Below are 24,408 nucleotides of genomic sequence, written 5' to 3'. Positions count from 1 at the left end.
CTATAGCTGACTTTAGGACAGCATATTTAGGGAGAAGGATGTGAGCTTTTTCTGTCTTGTTCACTGCAGTATCCCCAACAGCTCACATAGTGCTTGACACGTTAGGCCCTCAATAGATGGTTGCTTAGTAAGTGATGTGAAAAGTGTCACGTTGGTGGTTCATTATGGGAGAAGCATCTAGGGGGCTTAGAGGAAAGCTAATGTGCTTGAGAAAAGGCAAAGACTTATGACTTCCGAAGAAATCTTGTGTAGGCTGGTTTTTAACCTCTTGTTCCTCCTTATTTTATCCTAAATTCAGAGGAAGTGGCTGTAGCTAGTGGTATACTCAAGGTCACAAAACTTGTAGTGACCAGACATACATATAATGACTAAACCAACATATAATCTAGTTCAGTTCCCTTTATGTATGTGACTTAAAGAATAACAGAATCAAGCTCAGGTCTTCATGGAATATAAGTATATATAGAATGTAGTAGTTATATTAAATTGGATTTGTTGGCTTCATTCAGCTGAGAAGCAGTTAGGCTACAAGCTGAGTACTGAAGCTGACAGATTCCAGCTAAATCTTCGGGATTCACTGGTACCCCAAATTACAAAGTGGTACACTGTTATGCCAGAAGATAAATTTGCAAAGATATTTGAAGGAAAATATTCAGAACATATACAATATATTCCAATTTTTGGAAGTCATAGTTTCAAAATATTCAGGTTCGACCAGAAAGAGGGGGAGGGAGTCCGATGCTTTGTGCTAAAATCCTCTTATTCATTAACTTTCATTCTATCTTGCCATTTTTATTTAATCTCCAGTTCAGAATAAGTGTGGTTGACTGATAGGCCATTCCACAGCAGACTAGAAACAGAAGGCATCAAAAAGTATGAGGATAGAAGAAAGGAGGCATATTGGCATTCACAGGCAGGTGTGATGACAACATAAGTGATAGCTGAACATCCTTACTTTTGAGGGATAAAAGGGGAGGAAAGCATCTAGGACATTAAATATCTATGATAATTACTCTGAATTATTCAGAAAATAATAATTGATATCATTTTATATTAACACAAGGCAGGAAACGATTTATCCCAATTGGTTGATTTTTATTTTAATGTTTTGTTTCTGAGTGGTAAACTCAATAGTTTTTTAAAAGTACACATATTTGAACACATCTAACCTCACATCTGGCCCCATCAATGGTAGATAAATAGAAGGTCACTGTACTTTGAAATCTTTTGAAATATTATGCATTCCTTTCTCATAGCTATATCAGGTTGAGTTTTTAACAGTTGCTGACATATTGTGTTTATAAAAATTGTAATGTTGAAAAATATGTATGTGTAAATAGTAGTAAATAAACTATTTCTTAAATGCATTTAGAAAGGATCAAATAAAAATTTAAACTACTTCAGCAAAGTGGGGATTAATGTCTGTGTAACTCAGTTATGATTTAAAACATAAAAACACAAGATTGCAAATTTCTTAAAGGCATATTTGTACAAAATGTTTTTATTGAAACAAGTCATCTAATTTGTTATTGGCAGACATAGTGTATTGTAAAATAGAAATATGAAAAGAAGATAGATGAAAGCAAAGAAGGAAAAATAGAAAAATGAAAGCAATATGAAAATTCATAATATTAAATTTCAGACAAACATTTTTGTTAAAATCAGATTAGAGTCCATTTGGAGTGAATTGAATATTTCCATTTAAAATTTGCATATTATTTTACGTTAGGTCATTTTTAAATGTTTTATATTACCAACTCCAGAAGATGGATAGCAATTTCATTCCTGATGGCAATGAATTTCCTTCTTCTGAATTTTTTTAATAGGTGCACTAGGCCTTCCAATGAGGGGGATGAGCAACAATACCCCTCAGTTAAATCGCAGCTTATCACAAGGCACTCAGTTACCGAGCCACGTCACGCCAACAACAGGGGTACCAACAATGTCACTTCACACGCCTCCATCTCCAAGCAGGTATTTATATTGATGGACCAGAATATTTCTCAAAATGTATCTTTGTAGAGTAAGCGAGCTTTTTAATTTTTTAATAAAGTAACTCTTTATTTGATTTTCTGGTTCAGTGCCTTTCACTGAGGAAAAGAAAGTTGATACCCTATGCTCATTTAATTTCATTGCAAATTGATAAGTGTAGTGTAGGATGCTTTTATCTTGCAGCTAGCATACTGGTTATCAGCTGGGATGGGTATCAAGGATTAATCACCACCTGGGGAGCTTTTTTTCAAAAAAGCAAACTCTCTTTCTCAAAGGAGAATGTGCAATTTCAAATCACTCCTCAGATGATTCTATTTATTGCTCCCTCACCACACATCCATTGTTCTAGTGAGAATAAAATAAAGCAGATCACAAAAATGATGCATATTAGTATTAAGATAGAATGACATACATTTGAAATGAAATTATTCAAAATATATATGTGAAATATGTTTGTATTTTATGTGATAGTCACACCAATAGTTCTCTCATCTTTGCTATCACCATATATTCTTCTATAATTTGCCCTTTCTTATTGGTTTGTTTACTTTGACTTTTCAAAAAGCTTTTTTTCTTTTCAAATGACCAGATAAAAGAATTAAATGAATAAAAATTTACAATGCAATTTGAACGTATATCTGAAATTCTAGGGTTAGGTCAACTGATTATTTACAGAGAATTTTAATGAGTGATTATAGAGAGCTTATTTAGTATACTGGACTTCTTTTTCAGGGGTATTTTGCCTATGAATCCTAGGAATATGATGAACCACTCCCAGGTTGGTCAGGGCATTGGAATTCCTAGCAGGACAAATAGCATGAGCAGTTCAGGGTTAGGTAGCCCCAACAGAAGCTCGCCGAGCATAATATGTATGCCAAAGCAGCAGCCTTCTCGACAACCTTTTACTGTGAACAGGTAAGATATTTATTGATACTGTGTATAATTGTTATTTCTGGGTATTTTCAAATTTGCCTTTTCATATTCAACGTTCTGTTCTTGAGTCTTGGCTTCTGTTTCATAAGTATGTTTCATCATATATTTTGACCAAAGCTTCTCTTTTTGTTACACATAGCAACTTAAACTCCCAAACTTAAAGACATACTCTTCTGAGAATCAGTTTGCTTTTTGTTGCTGTTGTTAGAAAAGGATTGTTGTTAGGTTGCCTACCAGCAAAATTTTTGTTGAAATGTCCTTCCTCTATTAAATGAGGCTGGTCACCTGTGTGGTAAGAGCTCCATATTTATGAATAGCACTGGAAATATCATTATTGCCTTGCTTCATTTATCCTTTGGTTAAGTTCCTTTTCGACCGAATTTCTGTTTTGTTCTTTGGAGACTTACTGACCAAAGACTTTTTGAAGACTACATCTGTAGTATTTGAAATAGTGTCATGTCCTGGGATTTAAAACAAAAAGAAGAATTTGTGCTTTTCACTCCTTTTTTTGCACTGTTATACTGCTATGCATAAAAGTTAACGATATGAAAAAGTTACATATTTTGTTAGGATTTTAAAGCTGTTCAGATAAGTTCTATGAGCGTTATGTCTGTAATACAGGGCTTTCTTTACTGTGAAAGTGATATTTTAGTTTGATCTTTTTTTAATGGGCAGCATAGTGGGTAAAGGATGTAGGTGCTATCATGATACTCATTTAATTCACTTTCTCTTATTTAGTACTTGTAAATTCTGAATAAAAATAGGTTATTAGCACATTTCCAATTTAATGTTCATCCCATAACCTCCAGTTCTTACTTTAAGACTTATATGAGCATTTCTTTTATAATTTTGGCTGCTCTTTTAATTTTTACCAAAGTTATTTCTGTAAAGGGTTCTCAAGACTCATCTTCTTGACAGTTTCCTAATCATGTAATACTTCTTGGGCTTTAACACATCTTTCTGCATTCTTGTAGTATGTCATTGAATGTATATTTAAATTTTTGCTTTCCCATGTTTTTTCACATTCTAGTTGTAAATACTTTGCTTATAAATTTTCTTATAAATTGTCAATGAAGTGTGGGTCTCTGAAGCCCTGCTTAGTACTATTGATAAGATGTATTATTATGGAATGTTTTCATCTCTTACTGCTTATTCAATGTTTGAGGGTAGCTCTATCGTCAGCAGTTCTAATATGCTATTAAACAAAACTTTCTGTTGACTTTTCTGCTCTTCTCCTAGAGTATTGTTTCACCAGCTGCATTATTTTATGAAAATATTGTTTAGCTTTGGCTATAGTTAGTTTTCCAAATCTAGGCAAAAAAAAAAAACAAACCCTGTCATCTTTGATTTAACCTTACTCATAACACTAATACAACTGTCTTTTTATCAGACTGTTTGATGTTAAAAATGCATTCTTTCATTGTAGAACTTGCATTAACAGTTCTTTTTGATGTGTTTAATTACTCTGACCTCACTTTAAATTCAACCTTATTTTTTGTTTGTTTTCCCATCTTTAGGCTTGTGTAGAAAAGGGAGGCTTTGATTAACTATTTATTACCAAGTACCTTAATTTAGAATTAAGGGTACTATGGAGAGATTTTTTTAAAAAATAACTAAAAGATACACTTGATAAGAATGATGTGTTTTAGAACACTGAATTCAGTTAAAGAAAAGCACCATTTAATTCAGGTCAACTAAACATTTATTGAGTGCCTTTTGTATCCTCCTGAATACTAAGGGCAAAGAGATGCAAACGTGTGTCTGACATGAACTCTATCCATTCTAGTTGGGAAAAGACAGACTATATGAATGAAAACCTTTTATGAAAAGTAATAATAGCACATTTTACCAGTAGTGAAAGAAAAACAAATATTCAAGAATAGTCTTAAACTAAATCACCTGTTTTTGAGTTTAGTTACTTCTTTCAGTATATTCAGTAAGTTGACTCGCCAAGTACACAGAATGATACCCTTAATCTATTTTCCTCAAGCCTTATATAAATTCTTTGCTTTTTGTTTTTTAACTGATCGTTTTGGTTCTCAGTTGTTCATGGAAGGATTTTAGGGAACCTTTAAATAAAAATATTCAACTCAAAAATAAAATTAGTGTTTGTTTTTAGACATGTTGTTTTATATGAGGAGATCAAAAGTAAACACTTGTTTTTCTTCATCTGAAAGTTAGTGTTCTTACTGTATATCTAAAATTATTTTCTATGTACCCAGTATGTCTGGATTTGGAATGAACAGGAATCAGGCATTTGGAATGAATAACTCCTTATCAAGTAACATTTTTAATGGAACAGGTAAGCTTATTCTGGAGCTAGTACCCTATAAAAATATGATAGATCTTGAAATATAAAGCAGTTCAACATACTAGTCTTAAAATAATTAAAGGAATTTTTGTGTTTAAATGATAGAACTTAATTTAGGGGAGAATTTGACAGGAAATAGGATTTAATTCAGTCAGTAGTTAAAAGATAGTTAAATATATTTTTTCACTTGGCATGGTATAGCAGTGTTAAAACCTCAGATTTGTTTCCTTAACACCTGGAGAAAGCATGAATGTTAACTTAGTCTATATTTGTGCCTCAGAATCTTTGCTTCAAGAGCTTTTCTTATCCTCATTCCTTTTACTGTAGTCTAAACTAGGTTGAGCGTTGTGGCATTCTGGCTATAGAGACCCAGGTTGAAGAAACCTTTAAAACTATATGGAGCACTTACAGTTTTTTCTAATAGTTTTAATAATACTAATTTTTACATTTAACTCATAAATTTTTAATCCGGTTTTATGTGTAAAATTCAAAATTTAAGTACATAGAAAGCCAATTCTGATTTTGACAGTAACGAATTTTTGCAGTCTATTGGTTTCTTTTATCAGCTGGCTTCAGACAGAAGAGAACAGGAGGCTTTGTTACTATTCTGCTTCAGGTTTTATCTTCTTCCACACTTGCCTCCAGACCCTTTCCTGAGAAAGCAAATAAAGGATGTTGTCATAGGAGCAAAAATGAGTATGATTGTTGAGAGAGGAATACAGTAAAGGAAGTGGAAGGTGAAAGAATGATCAGTGAAATGGGGTGTGTGTGGAAGCATGAGAAGATTAGCATCTGAAATGATAGTTCTGGCTATCGGCTTTTAATTTTTCAACATTATTGTATGTTTAGTAGCAACCTGGATTGACCAAGTGACACTTCAGAATTTCAGTTTTTTGCATTTAAAGTTTTGTGTTTTGATATGAAGTACCATATTCCATTGTTTCTCAGAAGCACTTTTTTTCATGTTTAAAGTGAAAGTGAAGTCGCTCAGTCGTTTCCGACTCTTTGCGACCCCATGGACTGTAGCCTACCAGGCTCCTCCATCCATGGGATTCTCCAGGCAAGAATACTGGAGTGGGTTATTGAAGTATCTCTGAAATTAGGATGCATATCATAATTTAATTAGCTAGGTTTTTTCCCTCATAAATGAACCGTAAAGTGACAGTGTGTCTCACAGTGCCATCTTATATTCTGAAATATGGTTTATACACTTACGTAAATTTTACGTTTATTTTTTTAAGTCATTTTTAACTAAGTATATTTTACACTAGGAAAGTTGTTTCCAAGTCTTACCCTAAAAATAAAAATTTGTGAGTTAATAGTTTTTAGTTATTTTTAAATAATATATGCCAAATTTAAACTCCATCTTAAAAGTTAATGCTTACTGTAAGTTTATAGTTAGAATTCATAATCAAGTAATTCAAGAGAGATTACTTTTTAAAGTACTAGATAAGCTATTGATATGTATTGTTGCCTTTTTATATAATGCCTGTTTAGAATTCAGAATTCATAAGCTGCAGTTTCTTTAAAAGCAGTGGGTTTGAATTATTTTATCTTTTACCCTTCATAATTTTAAATTGTCACCTGACTTGGAACTGTTTTCTATGAACTGTTTTCTATGTAACTGTTTTCTATGAACAGAGTAATCTTAGTTGTTTCTTTCTGAGATCCTTCTAGTTATGAAAATTAGAGAAAAATTAAAATAAACTTAAAGAGGGGGCAAATAAATTGAAAATGGTTATAATACACTAGATGAGACAAATCAAAGAAAAACTATAGTGCATACTAACAGTAAGATAGAAAATAAATTCTTCAAAAATTAAGAATATAATATTGTTAGAATATTAGAATAATTAACACATTGAGAAGAGATCAAAGTAATGATTAAAATAGGCAAAATAGAAATGTTGGATTAAATTTTAGTTTTTAAAGGAAAGAAACTGATATTTTAAAATTCAGAATGAACAGATATTTTATTTATTCAATTTATTGAGCGCCTACTGTGTAATAGGTAATATAAACTTCTGGGCTTTGTGTCATATTCTCATACAATTCACTCACCAGACATGGGAGCTCTCCATGTATCCTATGTTCTCCACCCTACTTACACTCTCAACTGCAAAACACACACACTCACATACTCACATGTATACACATTTGTATATGGAATAGGCCAAAGAGACCAAAAATATCCTTAGGGATTCTGTTCCCATTGCTTGTGCCTCAAATATGATTCAGACCATTTGCAGGAGGCACTGTCATTACAAATGTCATAACATTTCACCAGTGTTAGAAATGAAGCTCCAAGCATTCCAGATACAACCTCTGTTTTTGAATATAGTGAAAAGAGCAATTTTATCACAACAGTCTCCCCTCTTACTAATCAAGTTATAGGTTGAGTACTTATATAACTTGAGTACCATCTTTCACAGGGGAAATAATGTACCACCTTACTCCTTATTATCTATCTTAAGTCTCTAGGATTTGGGATTGTTATTATGTAGTAGATACATACTGCTTTGCTGAGTTGTTCATAAATTCTTTCACGTGAAGTCAATCCACAAATATTTATTGTACATTTACATATACCAAGTACAGTGCTGTACATTGTTTAGGAAGAAGACACTGTCATTTCAAATTTTATTATAGTTAGTAATAATCTCTTTAAAATGTTTGTAGAGCAGTAACTAGTTTGTTTCTTCTTATTTAGATGGAAGTGAAAATGTGACAGGATTGGACCTTTCAGATTTTCCAGCATTAGCAGACCGAAACAGAAGGGAAGGAAGTGGTAACCCAACTCCATTAATAAACCCCTTGGCTGGAAGAGCTCCTTATGGTAATTAATTAAGCTTTTTATGGATGGCTAGTGAAAATTTTCTGTTACACACACACACACACACATATGTGTATATTTGCATGCATGTGTGTGTACACGCATGGATTTATGTGTTTTCTAATCAGAGCAATGTAGTTTTGTCAGAGTCGATAAATGCAAAGTGCTTTTTCTTCCCAGAATACCATGATAGCAGAATTAAATGGGAAAACTTAATTTGTATAGAAACCCCAAAAGGAAGTCTTCATTGGTATTCAGAAGTTATTTTCTTCTGGCATTTCTGCCTTAGTACACCTTAATAATCTATGGTTTGCCTTTGTTCAGTTCATCACACTTTTTTTTTTTTTAAGAATACATTCTCACATTCCTAGTAATTAATAATGACTAACCATACACTGATGATTTTTTCTAAGGCAGTTTCTCAACCTCCACACTACTGACATATGAATAGTTCCTTGTAAATGAGAGGCTGTCCTGTGCAATACAGAATGTTTATCAGCATTCCTGCCCTAGCCTACTCAATGCCCAGTAGCACCCCAACCCCTACTCCCACCCTTTGTGTACGCCCCCCTCCCCGCCCCCCTCCTCCCCAGCCATTGTGACAACCACAGATGTTGACACATGTCTCATGCAAACAAAAAATCGCCTCCTGTTGAGAACTGCTTATGGGTCATGTATATATAGTTTGTGTAGACTCTTGGTCACCACTAATACCCTTTTTCACTATCTTTAATAAAAGAGATTTGGCTAGACATGGAAATTATGTAACAGCAATGTAACCATATTTTTTTGTATCCTTTGCACATAATTGTTTCCTTTTGGTAGAATGTGATAAAGACTAATAGCAAAAACAATGAACTTAAAGGGATCATTTCATCAGTTCTAAGATACTTGCTTTTCCCATTTTCAACCAACATGGTTTTATGTTACTTTCGGAATATGAATACAAATAATAATATGTGAAGAAGGGAAAACTTTATTATTCACTTTCAAATGTTTCCTAATTAGCCTTCCTCCCCACCAAAAAAGCAAAAATGATCTGCCCTGGAAGTTGAGTACCTAGCTACTTGATTCTCAGTTCAGACTCTAATGTTTTTAACCTTTCCTCATAGGTCCATTTTTTCATCCCTTTAATCATTCCCGTTGCTCTCCTTGGACCATCTCTAGTTTCTCCATATCGTTCTTGAATTGTGGAGCCCCAAACTGGATATTGTTCTCCAATAAGGGCCTGACTAATGCCAAGTATAGTGGGAGGATTACTTCCCAGTTCTTGCATGTTTTACATCTATTACATGGAGTCCAAGAAAATCTGAAATAATATGGAGTTGTTTTATAATTGATTGCAATTTGCTCACTCTGTAAGTCACTTTCAAGTAGAATACTGACATTTTCTTTAAAATTTATTCTGTTCATTTGCTATTTGACAATTAACTGGTATTTATAGTAACTAGTCAAATATTTAAAGCAAGCTTTTAAACAAAAAGTTTTAATAATTGTTACCAATATCAGATTATGTTTTTTCAGCATCTATGTGTGACATTAGATTAGAATTATGGGATTAGCACTTATTTCCCTTGTATTATTTTGTATATTTTAGTTATTAATCAATTATATAAAATTTAGTTATTCATTGTTATCCAGAATACTAATTTTTTGAAGTGTGTTTTCATAGCATAATAAAAAAAATTCCTTTTGGTATATTATCATGAGGGAAGTTAACTTTTTATAATTTGTAGCAAAATTTCATAAATATCAATTGCAATTCTCTGGATTATTTTCATTATATAGTTGGAATGGTAACAAAACCAGCAAATGAGCAATCCCAGGACTTCTCAATACACAATGAAGATTTTCCAGCATTACCTGGTTCCAGTTATAAAGATCCAACATCAAGTAACGATGACAGTAAATCTGTAAGTAACTGAGAATTATCTATGTGAGTTACATAGTTTTTTCCCTTCAGATTTCTCTTATATTAATAGTTTTATAGTCTGTATTAAGGACACATTAAATACTATTAGAAAATTATTTATTTTGAATATCTGTAGTAATATAACTTCTGAAAACTGTGGAAAACCTTTGTAACTTAGAAGATAGCCTATTTTTCTCCTATTTCATATAGGTTTGCAAATTTCTGTTGAACTTCTCAGAGTTAATGTAGACTTTTATTATAGTCCCTGTCAGCTGGATCCCATGAAGTTTGATATTATAGCCTTCTAAGGAGCTGTGTTTTTCTTGAGTAAGTTTTCTCCTTGAAGAATCTTTATACACATTTTTATTCCTGTGTTGATTCAACCAACTCAGCTTCCTGTTTCTGACTTAACGATTGTGTTTATTTCTTCCACATTTCAATGAAAATAGTGCTTTTGTGTGTGTGTGTGTGATGGAAGGTGTATATTGTTAAAATAATTGATAAAGAAGATTATTGGGTAAGAATTAAAATAGATATGAATTTTAAAGATTCATATATTCTGATTTACCTTGGAGGTTTTTTTGGTGCTATTTTAGGTAATATACTATGTTTAGTTTGTCTTCTAAATAAAGGTATTGAGAAATATAACTTCAAGTATATCCTATAGCAAATAGTTCTAAGATAGAGAGATGGATTTTTTGGTCTGTGACTGAAGATCCGAGATAAATAATATTTTCCATATATTTCTTGTCCTTTAAATGCTCAAAGGTGTATAATACAGGGTTTATTTGTATACCATGGAACAATTGTGGAGACAAAAAATTTCATGTAGAACTTGAAGAATAGACAATAATTTACGGCCAACTTAAATATAATAAAAATGAGTAAAAAAGTATTACTATATGAACTTGAAATTTTTACACTTAACAGATTTTAACGTCACATTTAATTTTTTTTATCCTGTTAGAATTTGAATACATCTGGCAAGACAACTTCAAGTACAGATGGACCCAAATTCCCTGGAGATAAAAGTTCAACGACACAAAATAATAACCAGCAGAAAAAAGGGATCCAGGTGTTACCTGATGGTGAGACTCTATAGAATATATCAAAGATACTATAGAATTTATTTATTTATTTCCTTTTTCCTAAAAGATAGAAACGACTATGTTTTTCTTATCCAGGTCGGGTTACTAACATTCCCCAAGGGATGGTGACGGACCAATTTGGAATGATTGGCCTGTTAACATTTATCAGGGCAGCAGAGACAGACCCAGGAATGGTACATCTTGCATTAGGAAGTGACTTAACAACATTAGGCCTCAATCTGAACTCTCCCGAGTAAGTTTTTTTCTTTTCTTCTATATTTGTGTATAATACCTCCCTACAGTTTTTAATGTACGTGTTCGAATTGTATCATCTTCTACCACTCATAGTTGCTGATATCTGCTGACTCTGGGTCATCCCCTCTTATGTTAGTTGCTGTATCACTCTCACTTTATAGTAATATTCCTCTTATAATTTGGCAGTTTCTATATACACATATATAGTAGAAGGCAATGGCACCCCACTGCAGTACTCTTGCCTGGAAAATCCCATGGACGGAGGAGCCTGGTAGGCTGCAGTCCATGGGGTCGCTGAGAGTCGGGCAGGACAGAGCGACTTCCCTTTCACTTTTCACTTTCATGCATTACAGAAGGAAATGGCAACCCCCTCCAGTGTTCTTGCCTGGAGAATCCCAGGGACGGGGGAGCCTGGTGGGCTGCCGTCTATGGGGTCGCACAGAGTCGGACATGACTGAAGCGACTTAGCAGCAGCAGCAGCAGCAGCAGTCTTTCCTAAACCCTGAAATCGCAGCTTTTTGAATTTCTGTCCTCCAGAAATTTTACTCTTCACGATACCTCAGCTGCTCACCTCTAGTCATCCCTTTGACTTTGTCGTTTTTGGTAACCTCAGTTTGTCTGTAAGATTGTCTGTGCTGCCATGCTGCTTCATGTTTTTCATTTCTCAGTTGTTTTTGTCTGTCTCCCTCCCAAACCACCATCCTCAATCAGAAAGTAAGTTTCATGTTGTTGATGATCTTTGTTAGGCTTGCTAATGTATAAGCACCTAGTGCCAGGTATATAATAATAGATACTTTGTAAATGTTTACTGAATTTGAACTTTTGTTTGTAATAATTACTTTTTTTCTGGCTATAAAAATGGGAAAGTAATTTTACTTGAAGACATAGTATTAATGAATTTAAAGCATTCTGAGTTGAAGTAGTTTTTATATATACAAATGTGCACATATGGAAGTATATTTTTTAACCTTGTTTCAGTTTCCTGCTGTGTAAGTCATAGTAAAATCAAGAAAAGAAATTGAAAGTTTGAGGATGCGCATCTTAATGTATTAAGTCATTGTTTTTCCTGATTTCCTAAAATAAAATTAGAAATCTCTTTTTCTGCTTTGGACTTCAGAATGGTTTTTTTTCCCCTTATTCAGAAATCTCTACCCCAAATTTGCATCACCCTGGGCATCTTCACCTTGTCGACCTCAAGACATAGGTAGGATAATCTATTTTTGTTTAGACTTTTAAAAAATGTGTTTGTAACTGAGAATCAGTTAATAAGGCTTTTTTCATTTTATTATCCAGACTTCCATGTTCCATCTGAGTACTTAACGAACATTCACATTAGGGATAAGGTGAGTGTAGTTTATTATTCTACTCAGTCAGCATGAATTTATCTGTTTTTAGGTACTGTTTTTCAATTCTGACAGCATAGTTTTTTGAAATAATTAGCAGTGGTCTCAGGGGTATGTTTTTGTATGTCCATTTTGTTATATGTAACAATTTAATTTCTGTTTTTGTTTATAATCTTGTGTTTTGATGAGGTCTGGGTTATATTTTTTAAATATTTTAAAAAGAATGTTAGGACCAGTAAAATCTTTTTTATCGTTGTTAATAACAGGGTGTAACCATAACCACAGTTGATGGGAACAAAGTAACATGGAAAATTTGAAAATTTCCTCCTGACATTTTCATTTTATGTATCTATCAATAAGAAAGATTTTTCTTTATGAATACTACAATGTTTTTAATGAAAAAAATACATTACATTTTAAAGCTATTATCTTTGACTTTTTTGGCTCATTTTCTATTTTTAATTACCTAAATTTCTAGTAATAGATAACTATTAAGAGTTTACAGCTTTAATCTTTTTATTATTATTCTAAGAAAGAAAACACTTCTGCTTTAGGGGACTAGATTTTGGTCATGTGAAAGGATACGTATAATTTGTTAAAAATTATATATTTGTGTTACGTGTATAAATATGTATAATATAAATATATATAAATAGTGTCCTGCATCTGTACCACGCAGTTTGTGCAGTCAAATGGATATTGACGTTGCACATAGGCAAGTAAAGAGAAACATGTATTTGTCAGTATGTCTTGAGTAGATGGAAGACAAGAAGTATGAGGTAGAGCTAGTTTTTTCTGTTTATGGATTATGTGATTTGCTGCCACTTCCATGATAGCACTCATTTATTGCTCCAATTACCTGAGCGTTCCAGAACCTTTCTTGTAATAATTTAAGAAATAATGCCTTAGGATAATTTGTCACATTGAAGACTGTTGCTTGAATGGGGATAATATGAGAGGAGAGAAAAATGACATTCCAAGAATGTGTAACAATAACTAAATAAACATTTAAATACAAGTGTAAATAAAGAGATAAAAAAATATTTATTTTTAATGTCAGAATTTGAGACTATTGAACTTGTGTTTGATAGTTTGTTAGGCGGTTGTTTCTCCTCTGTGGAATGACATATAGAGTAGCCATCTTTTAGTCATCCATTTAAACAAAATAAAGAATGTATCCCTTTATGATTTTTATACTTATCTGTGTTTTGCTAAAAGTACATAACCATTTTGTGAATCACTTTCAGTTGTAAATTCAGTTAATATTTAAGGCTTGTATGTATCAAGCACTCTACAAAGTGCATTCACATTATCACTTAATTTCAGTTACATTTTTAGTAATTCTTGTTGGTATTGTTGACTAGGTTTTATAATTGAAAGGTCAGACACATTACAGAACTTGGATATGGTCATATTAGTAAGTAATGAAACTAGGACTTGAATGTAAGTCCTTTTTTGCTGAACACAGTGTTCCACTATTATTGCCACGTTGATTATTAATAGACCCTCAAGTAAGACAGCATTAGAGCTTGCTCAGAAGTTTTATTTAGCTTTTTCCTCCTGTTAATACATAAAATAGATATATCAGAAATAATTGTTCAGTGACTTTAGTCATTCAAATGATGAAACTCCCCTTTAAAATTATATAACTTACCTCTGTAATCATGTAATGGCAGTTATCTGCTGCAGAGAGGAGTTTCTGTTTTATCTTTACATTTTTACTTTAGTGGAATCAGTTATATGTTAGGATTTTCAAACTCATTTTACATTTCAGAATAATGTATCTTTTCCAGCTGGCTGCAATAAAACTTGGCCGATACGGAGAAGACCTTCTTTTCTATCTCTATTACATGAACGGAGGAGACGTATTACAACTTTTAGCTGCAGTAGAGCTGTATGTTCAAAGTATTTTTAAAAACTTTTGTTATTATGGTAGATCTTGTTCTAAAATATTTTCTTTTTAATGACAATGGCTGTAGTTTTTGTCTTTGTCTTTGTTTTTAGAATGGAAATATTCATCAAGAAATTAAAGTTGTTTTGCTTTTAGCTGTATACATAAAAAGCATTTTCAAACTTAAATAACCCTAAATTTGTAAGAGGTCAGGATCAGCTTGATTTGTGCATTTGGTAAATCTGATTTTTATAAATAAATGAAGTATAAGATACGGTCCATAACTGTGGGTCATCTTTCTCCGTGTGGAACCACTTAATGCTAATGACAGTGAATTTCATCATTTATTATATATATTGAGCATTACAAGGGCAAGGCACTATGCATATTTCTTGTATATTTTGAAGTATTGATAAAATGAACTCCATAGTTATTATCAGAAGCCTGTTGGCCAACTTAAATAAACTAGTATTAAGAAATGGGTCCATTAAATATATTGTTTTTCTGAGCATTTCTGTTTTTACCTGATGCTCTAAGAATAAAAATTCTGTGTCATTTTTTATATGTCCAGTTGGTAGCATTTTGTTAGCAATAGACATTCTATTAATCGTGTTTACTATAAAGTGAATTGTTAGCAAAAACTTACGACGTAATGATTGGGAGACCTTTTTATAGAGTTAAGTATTTTATATTATTAACATATTATTTAACATTATTAACATTCCTATAAATGGCATTGGATCAGATACTTTTAAAATGTAAAATTCACTGTGTTGGTAATAAATTGTTTTTAATTTCTCAGTTGAGAATTTGTTTTTTTCCATGTTTTCCCTCATTTTTTGTAAGACAGCATTTGTTACTTGTTCCTTTTGATTTACTCCATACATAAATAAATTCATCAGTCATTCATTCATCCATCACTGGCAGTTCTGTCTCATATCTTATTTATGTCTAAAAATATATAAACATATATAAAATATATGTCTAAAATAACTCCTCATTGTATTGATAGGAGGGAATTTGTTTGCATGGAGGTTTGTTCTACCAGAGACATTTTTTGTGGTACATTTACCTCCTTTGGATGTTACTTCCCTGGTTTACAGGTGGTGTAAACTGTCATTAATTCTTATGTGAATATTAATGGATATCCTTTGGGCTATTGAGAATTTAGGATCAATGAGATCTGAATAAAAAATAAAAGTAATACACTCATTAAGAATTTTCTAAATATTTTAAAATTTGAAATTAGTTACAAATTTTATGTGAATTTAGTTAATTCAAATAGGCTTTGCATTTAGTTTCTTACAAAATAACACAAATAGTTGAGATTTTTGTTTGTTTTAATAGATATCTCAATTTCTGTTGAATATTAAGAATGAAAAAGGAGTGAAGTTTCTGGAACACTGGATCTTTATTTGGTCTGCCAAATTTTTTATCACATTGCTCGTAGAGCTTTTAAGATCTCATTTTGTTTGCATAAAAATAAAGATGTGTGTATTAATTAAAGAGTGTGGTTTTGGGAGAAATTTAAAAAGTCTTTTCCTATATTTATTTTACTAGGTTTGTATTTAATAACAATAAAAATCAGGGTAAAGAAGCATCAATATTCATATAGTTATTGTGTTGATTATTTTCTGAAAAGTGTTTTACAAGATGTAGAAAATGTTTGATATGAGCCACAGGAAAAAATTAATTGTCTTTTTCTCTTAAAAATTGAAGTTTTAACCGTGATTGGAGATACCACAAAGAAGAACGAGTATGGATTACCAGGGCACCAGGCATGGAGCCAACAATGAAAACCAATACATATGAGAGGGGAACATATTACTTCTTTGACTGTCTTAACTGGAGGAAAGTAGCTAAGGTATATTTTTTTCCGTGTGCAAATGTGTAAATGTATAAATCTAGATTTTAATAAGAAGTGTCTTCTTTTATCTGTTTATATGTACCAGTACATCCATTCTAATAATGTGCCAGATATTTGCTGAGTCCTTTGTCTCCACCTCCTTGGCTTGTTTTAAATTCTGGGAGAGTATCTGGAAGTAGTTCATTTTACCTGTAGTTTAGGAAAATGATTGAACTTGGTAAGAAATTTTGTAATTTTTCACAAGCCTTGGTGACATTTGAAATATTTTTGTGTCTGCTCAGTTGTAAAATAAAGATACCCTCTTTCAATCCCGGTCATGTATTCTTATATTATTATTACTTTAAAGTAAGCAAATATGAGATTTTTTCTTAAAACCAGTATATAAATAGACATAGACTTTTTAAACACTTGCACTCATTGTAGGAAATTTGGTTGAGTTTTTATTTGCAAGTAAATATAAAGAAAGAAAATTGTAAGCATTAATCATGATTGTTCCTTTGACTAGTATGTGAAATAACTGGGGGGAAGAGGCCAATGGAAAATTGTTTTGGTTTGCAACTTTTCCTCACAAAAACACCTTTCCAACTGTCCCACATGCAGTTTTCATCAGTGCTGTGGCATATTACACATTTGTGTTTAGTTCCTTTTGTAGGTACTTAACTCTGCCTAGTAGAAAATATAGTTCACAGTGTCTGATTTCATAACTTCAGGATTTCTCTGAATGTTCTTTCCACTGACAGATCTTAAGAATTAAAAACTAAAGAGTTAGTTTTGTTGGTTTTATTAAATTTAAACAGAAAAAACTACTTCTTTTCATTGAATAATTTTTTAGTGTTTTTTTTTAATCAGCTTTACTAAACTGAAGAGTAAAATATTTTTAAAAGATAAGATGCTTACCAGATAATTATTACAAAATTTTACATCCCTAAAAGACTTCATATAAAACATGAAAAAAAAAACTGAAAAGGTGAGCTAAAAAAAAAAAGATGACGACACATACAAAAGGTTAAACCTTTTCTCATTATTATTATTTTGGGGTATTTCTCTAATGGTAAGTGTCATTGTTTCTCAGTCCAAGTCTAGATACCACTCTACACTGTACTTGAGTTATTTTAACAATTCTAATATGCACCTCTTGACTTTAAAAGGTAGATTCATGACCTAACCTTTAGTTAAATACAAATAATTACTTACAAATAGTATACAGGACATTGTGTATATTACCTGTTCTTTAATAAATATAATGAAGTAAAACCATAACTGTCGTATCAGGATTTGAATTTAACTCCTGTTTCCGCTGTTTATACTTCGACCTTGTACTAGTTTCCTTTCCATACCTGCTTCCTCTCCCTGGTGGCTCAGACGGTAAAGCGTCTGCCTGCAGTGTGGGAGACCTGGATTCGATGCCTGGGTCAGGAAGATCCCCTGGAGAAGGAAATGGCAACCCACTTCAGTACTCTTGCCTGAAAAACCCCATGGACGGAGGAGCCTGGTAGGCTACAGTCCATGGGGGTCACAAAGAGTCAGACATGACTGAGCAACTTCTCTCTCTCTCTCTCTTCCTTATCTTTTAAATCAGAATGATTTTTGCCTCTGATTATCATGTAGATTAATTGAGATTACACAGACACACATAGACACTGAGTGCGCTGCTTGGCATACGTTAGGTATTTGATATGGGAGAGTAGTTGTGGTAGTTTGTTGTTGTTTTTATCAGTGTTATTATTATAGATTACTATAATTCCAAGATGGAGAAATTCTGATTGTTGTTAGGTCAGCGGTTCTAGCTTGCTTCAGAATTATCTGGAGGCCTTGTTTTATCATCTGGCAGGTTGCTGGGCCAACCTGCTTTGTTTCTGGTTCAAGTAGGTCTGTGGGTGGGACATGAGAAGTTGCTTTGCTAACCAATTCCCAAGTGATGCCAGTGATTGTGCTGGTCCTTGACACCATAGTTAGGGAACCTCATTCTATAGGAGGAGTATCTTTGGAAGGGAAAAATTCTAATAGTAAATAACTGAAGTTTGTTCTACTCATTTGAAGCTTTTTGCTCAAGATCATAAATTATTCCAAATACATGCAAAAAGAAATAGATATTTGCATCAGTAGATGTGTAATTTTAGTTGAATTTTAGTTTGAAATCTGTGAGGAAATCAACTTACATGAAAAAAAAAACCAGTTTTCCAGAAAGAGAAATATTCAGAAACAACTTGAACATTAATAAGTTCCCTAATTTCCCATGAAAGCAATTTCTCAGGTAAATGTCATGTTAAAGAAAATTATATATGTTTGTGTGTGTATGTAAAGTAATAATTTTACCCAGTTTTGTCTGATCTCTCCTAAGTTGAGCATTTGCCTAACTTTTACCTTTAAAATGTTTAGCTGTGAAGTGAAAAATAAAATTTGAGAAATATCATTATTAAACTATTTTTGAGAAATCTTTATTAAAGTAATTTGTTGGCCACTTGCACTGATATTCTTCAACAAAATTATCTTCATAGTAATGAAAATAAGCAGAAATACTGGTTTCTATCAAGTATTAATATGCAGCTCTCTTCTTTTGATTCTATTTTAAAAATTCATGGACTTAAAACTTTTATGTTTTATTCACAGAATAAACTTTTCACAAAGGCTTCTGGGGTTTGTTTTTTTAAAGGATGTTTTCACTGTTTTTCTAGAAATTGGATTAGGAATTAAGAATCCCATAGTATATTTATTAACAGACTTCAGCAAACTGTCTTCCATTGATGTGCCATGTCCCAAGTCAAAGTCCCCATCTGTAAAGTGATTGTGGTTTATTATTCACAGGTAAAGAACATGAATTTAACAGCATCAACTGATAAGAAGCCTTCTGTATGAATTAGTATTATAAGTTAATAGCTTGATGTTATCATGGTATTATTGAAAAATATTGACCTGATCGAGACCGTAATCATGTTTTCAGTCATACTTGTATTTCACTTCTGCAAATTACTTAATACTTTAAGTAAGGGATTAGATTATTTAAATCAGAAGTATACTTTCTCCCCTAAAATTTTCTGTTGATTTCTAGGATACAGCCCCATTATTTATATAAAGAATTTCCTATATCTCAATAATGTATTTTCATAAAAATTTTGATACTGTAACCAAAAAAACACATGCAAAAAAAATTTTACATCATATTTGCTTATTCTTTTTTAGATAATCTATTTTGTTGTCACACTGTGTGATCTGTCCTATGTAATTAAGTTGGAATTATTAAATATCCTATTAATTTAAAAATTTGTTATACATAGTCTCAGTGAGTAAGATTTTTAAAATAATTTTATCCACAGAGAATTTTTAGGTGAAAATAGCTTTCTCAAACTATAAAGACTTAAAGTGTCAGAATTCTTTCAGGCTGAGTTTACCTTATGGGTCCAACACTGAGTAGGATTTTTAATGTTTAGGATCCTTTATCATATCATAACCTACTATAAATGTGATTTTTAGTGCCTAGAACTCTTTCTAGTCTTTAAACCATTTAACTGTCATCTACAAATCTTTTTTTCCATTAAAGCAATTATATGCATAGACCTTCGAATACCTAATCTTAGAATATTTAAAAATTTTAAGTGTTCTGTTCCTAAAACAAATGAAAATTTATGTTTATTTATTCATTAGCCATTAATTATACCCCTGCTGGGAGTCTGGCAACTCAGTAGTATTCTCAGTATTCTGGGCAGTAGATAGTGATACACAAAACAGACACACTTCTTGCCCCTACAGATTATACAAAAGTGTGTATGTGATGTGTGGTACGTGTGTACATGTAAGATAAATATGTAAAAAAGATATCAGTAAAGTTAGGGAACAAAGAAAAAGTCTTTTAAGTCTTTATGTCTTTTGAGAAAAATAAAAAGACATAGAAGACAAAAAGATTTTTAAAATGACCAAATTTGATCTCTTTAATTTCTGAATCTCTGATATATAAAGTCTTTGAGATTTTAATTATCATATTTACTCCCTAGGTTTAGATTGATCTTCTAATATGATGAAGTTACTCTAGTTTAAATTCTGATAATATACAGTGTAATTCACCAGTGTACAATGATGAGGACAGGACAATGGAACAAAATTTTAATTTCTATATCTCAGATAGTGGAATATATGATTTGTCAGCTACAAACACACTTTATACCCAATAACTACACATATTTTGAATCTAAAGTTAGCCAATTTTAATTTCTAAAGAATGATACAACAGGAAGATACTTTCTCCACTAATTTAGATACTTATCTTTAGCCAGGCAATAAATTCTTTTAAAACCTAGACAGGGTATCTAGAGAGGGAGAGGTGCCTACACAAAGCTTTAGGAAGGCTATTTTGAGTACGATGATGATGCTGGTGTTTGCTAAAGTTTTACTGATAAGCAAATAAGCTCTGTGCCTTAGTTAACGCTAAAGTGAACTTCTTAAAAGTCATCACAGTGTGCCTGCCTTACAATCACTGGACTGAATTTTTTCAACATTATTTCTGGATAGAAGTGTAATTAAGTAGTTTTGGATCTCGGGCTAAAAATAGTGTGTTATACTGGAAAAATCATGGGCTTTGGTGTCCTACAGGTCTAGATCCTACTCCTTGATCTGCCAGTTATTGTATGACTTGGGCAGGTTACTTGTGAGCTTCATTTTCCTCCAATGCAAATATGAAGATAATGATGTCTACTTTTCAGTTATGAAGATGAGAACAAAACTAGTTCTGTCTCTAGTTTTGACACATACTAGGCTTCTGATACCTGCTATTTCTATAATTCTTATTATAATATCCTAAAATTTTAAATATTTGGTTTTATAACTCATGACCTAGGTTTTCATTGTAATAATGAAATTTTCACTTAATTTAATAATGAAAATATCTATCATGAATTAATTTGAAATAAAACAGGTAAAATATATTAAGCCATGGTACTGACATTACTTGGCTTTCTTTAGTATGCAGTGCATATAATGGTTCATAATGTTTTAAATGGGATTAACTGAGATGGTTTGTGCTACCTGAATACAGGTTGTAGAATTAATAATTTTAGAACCTCTGGCCTTTTGGTTTAAAAAGGTGGTTTTTTTTTTTAAATATACAAAGTTATATTCTTCATCTCTCTTCTTGATCTTGGTGAAGTATGAAGAATTTGCTTTATCATTCTTAAATTTTAAAGCTCATGTAGTGTTTTGAAAGTTTAATTAAAATGAGCTATATATAGTTCATCTTCAGATGTGCCTGTAGCAAAAGCACTGTCAGTTTTGGGGTGGCAGTTACATCTTTTCAGGATTTGAGGACTGTGAAATGAAAAGTCTGGAGAGGTGTGAGTTTTCCCCAGATAATGACCTTAAAATAACTTTAATGTTTGTTTTTTAAAAAACATGTGATAAGACAAATAGAGAAATCCTTTATTTCCAAACTTTTTTCATGGAAAAAAGATTTTTAAGTTTTATACTTCATTGAAGGTAGCTTTACTTTAAATTATAATTTTTAATACTTTTTATTAGCAATACAGTAATTGCTCCCTTCAAACTTTTATTTTTGAGCAAAAAAAAAATGCATAAAATTTCTGTGTCATAAAATAGATGCTCATGACTAGTCTCTGACTTTTATGCAGAAAGTCTACATTTTTGTATTTATCAGATAGAAACTACAGCACATTATTTTTCTTCAAGCTATATTTTACTTACTGGGGAAAAAAAGAGTTGGTATATCTCTTCATTCGTATTTCTTGTAGGTATTTTATTTGTTCATATAGTAAATATATTTTGACAAAAATCTGAGATCAGAGAGAGAGGAAATCATCTAAATTTTTAAATTTGGTTTTATAGGAGTTCCATCTGGAATATGACAAATTAGAAGAACGGCCTCACCTGCCATCCACCTTCAACTACAACCCTGCTCAGCAAGCCTTCTAAAAAAAGACTTCCCTTTTCTTGGGGTATGGCTGTCTCAGCACAATACTCAACATAACTGCAGAACTGATGTGGCTCAGGCACCCTGGTTTTAATTCCTTGAGGATCTGGCAATTGGCTTACGCAAAGGGTCACCATTTGAGGTCCTGCCTTACTAATTATGTGCTGCCCAACAACTAAATTTGTAATTTGTTTTTCTCTAGTTCGAGCAGGGTCTGAATTTTTTTTCATTTATTTTTTTTTTTTTTTGCCAGCAGACAGACTTGGGTCTGTAAAGACAAGCAAGTACACTGACAGAAGTTTACCATTTAGTTTCTAAAATGTAAAAAAAGAAAACCCACAAGAGACTCAACAGAATTAGACCACAAAATTTGCATTGTTCATTGTAGCACTATTGGTAATAAAATAACAAATGTTTGTGCATTTTTATGTGAAGATCCTTCTCGTATTTCATTTGGAAAGATGAGCAAGGTCTGCTTCCTTCATTTTACTTCCCCTTCTGTTTTTGAAAGGCAGTTTCGCCAAGCTTAACGCAAGAATATCTGACTGTTTAGAAGAAAGATATTGCCACAATCTCTGGATGGTTTCCAGGGTTGTGTTATTACTGAGCTTCATCTTTCCAGAATGAGCAAAACACTGTCCAGTCTTTGTTACGATTTTGTAATAAATGTGTACATTTTTTTTAAATTTTTGGACATCACATGAATAAAGGTATGTATGTACGAATGTGTATATATTATATATATGACATCTATTTTGGAAAATGTTTGCCCTGCTGTACCTCATTTTTAGGAGGTGTGCATGGATGCAATATATGAAAATGGGACATTCTGGAACTGCTGGTCAGGGGACTTTGTCGCCCTGTGCACTAAAGGGCCAGATTTTCAGCAGCCAAGGACATCCATACCCAAGTGAATGTGATGGGACTTAAAGACGTGAACTGAGACAATTCACTCTGGCTGTTTGAACAGCAGCGTTTCATAGGAAGAGAAAAAAAAGATCAATCTTGTATTTTCTGACCACATAAAGGCTTCTTCTCTTTGTAATAAAGTAGAAAAGCTCTCCTCACTGCAGTGTTGACTTTGATTTGAAATTGTGAACTTATTTCTTCAACATGAAAAAACAGAGAAGAAAAACTTTTACAACTGAATGGTATGACTGAACAATTTAAAATGCAGTCTTTTTTTTTTTGCTTTTGACAGCTCATTTAATGGAACCATATACCATTTCATTTGCAGGTTAAAAATGTAGACATTCTTAGTGTTAACCAAGTCTAAACAAAGAAAACTATTTTTTAAGTGAATAATAACAGCATTAGAAATAAAACTTCTGAACACTCCAGACACCCAATCAAAACACTTTGCTTTTGTGAGAAGTGTATAAGAAATTTAATAGACCTTTGAGATATGTCTTAAAGAAATAATGTACAAATTAAGCCAAAGAGGAGTGGAATCATCTTTCCCTTCAGTTTGCTTGCCTGGTTATTTCACATACACGCTGATGGATTCTTTTCCATTTAAAGATAAATATTGAAGTTATGAAAGTAGAACTAGAGATGGGAATTTTTTTTTAAAGCAATGAGTTTTTATTCTTTAAAATTTTCATTTTAAGCTATTTTTTTCTATGAAGAATGAAAGTTAATTGACATTTACTAAATCATGTTTGAAAATGAAACATAAACTTATTTGTATATCGAATATAAAATGACTCAAGACTTACCTTTTTCTATGTATTTTGAGATATGAGAAACTGACATCAAAATATCAAGATTTTATAATCTTTACATTTAAACCAAAGCATCTCTTCTGTAGGAAGATGGTACTTACGTAATTTAACTTTTGTGCAGATAAAAACTTCACAGAACACATACCTAACTTGGCATAAATAAGAATTTAATCCAGAAATAAATTTCTTAAAAGCAGATCACATTTTTTCATAATAATATACTATGTAAAATGTAACTTTTCCTACATAATCAAAAGAAACAGAAAGAAAAAAATGGAAGGGGCTCTTTATTCTTACAAGTATAAACATACCACTATCACGATTGGGACTGTGTGAATAACGCAC

General features: G+C 32.1%; 1 protein-coding gene across 5 annotated transcripts in view; it reads left to right on the top strand.

The window, feature by feature from the left end:
• Nucleotides 1-23,406, top strand: part of CNOT2 (CCR4-NOT transcription complex subunit 2) — a 132,050-nt gene extending 108,644 nt beyond the window's left edge. For all 5 annotated transcript variants that reach the window (XM_070789290.1, XM_070789287.1, XM_070789292.1 and 2 more), the window contains 12 exons: nt 1,827-1,974; nt 2,725-2,907; nt 5,148-5,227; nt 7,947-8,072; nt 9,858-9,982; nt 10,949-11,069; nt 11,166-11,322; nt 12,467-12,528; nt 12,618-12,667; nt 14,461-14,561; nt 16,278-16,422; nt 22,255-23,406. In XM_070789290.1, coding sequence (XP_070645391.1) covers nt 1,827-1,974; nt 2,725-2,907; nt 5,148-5,227; nt 7,947-8,072; nt 9,858-9,982; nt 10,949-11,069; nt 11,166-11,322; nt 12,467-12,528; nt 12,618-12,667; nt 14,461-14,561; nt 16,278-16,422; nt 22,255-22,341 — 1,385 coding nt within the window. In that variant the 3' untranslated portion in view covers nt 22,342-23,406. The remainder of the gene's footprint in view (nt 1-1,826; nt 1,975-2,724; nt 2,908-5,147; nt 5,228-7,946; nt 8,073-9,857; nt 9,983-10,948; nt 11,070-11,165; nt 11,323-12,466; nt 12,529-12,617; nt 12,668-14,460; nt 14,562-16,277; nt 16,423-22,254) is intronic.
• The last annotated feature ends 1,002 nt before the right edge of the window (nt 23,407-24,408 follow it).

Source organism: Bos indicus, chromosome 5 (genome assembly GCF_029378745.1).
Source record: "Bos indicus isolate NIAB-ARS_2022 breed Sahiwal x Tharparkar chromosome 5, NIAB-ARS_B.indTharparkar_mat_pri_1.0, whole genome shotgun sequence".
Taxonomy (NCBI): domain Eukaryota; kingdom Metazoa; phylum Chordata; class Mammalia; order Artiodactyla; family Bovidae; genus Bos; species Bos indicus.
Note: the sequence above shows the minus strand (reverse complement) of the source record. Positions and strands in the feature narration are given on the sequence as shown.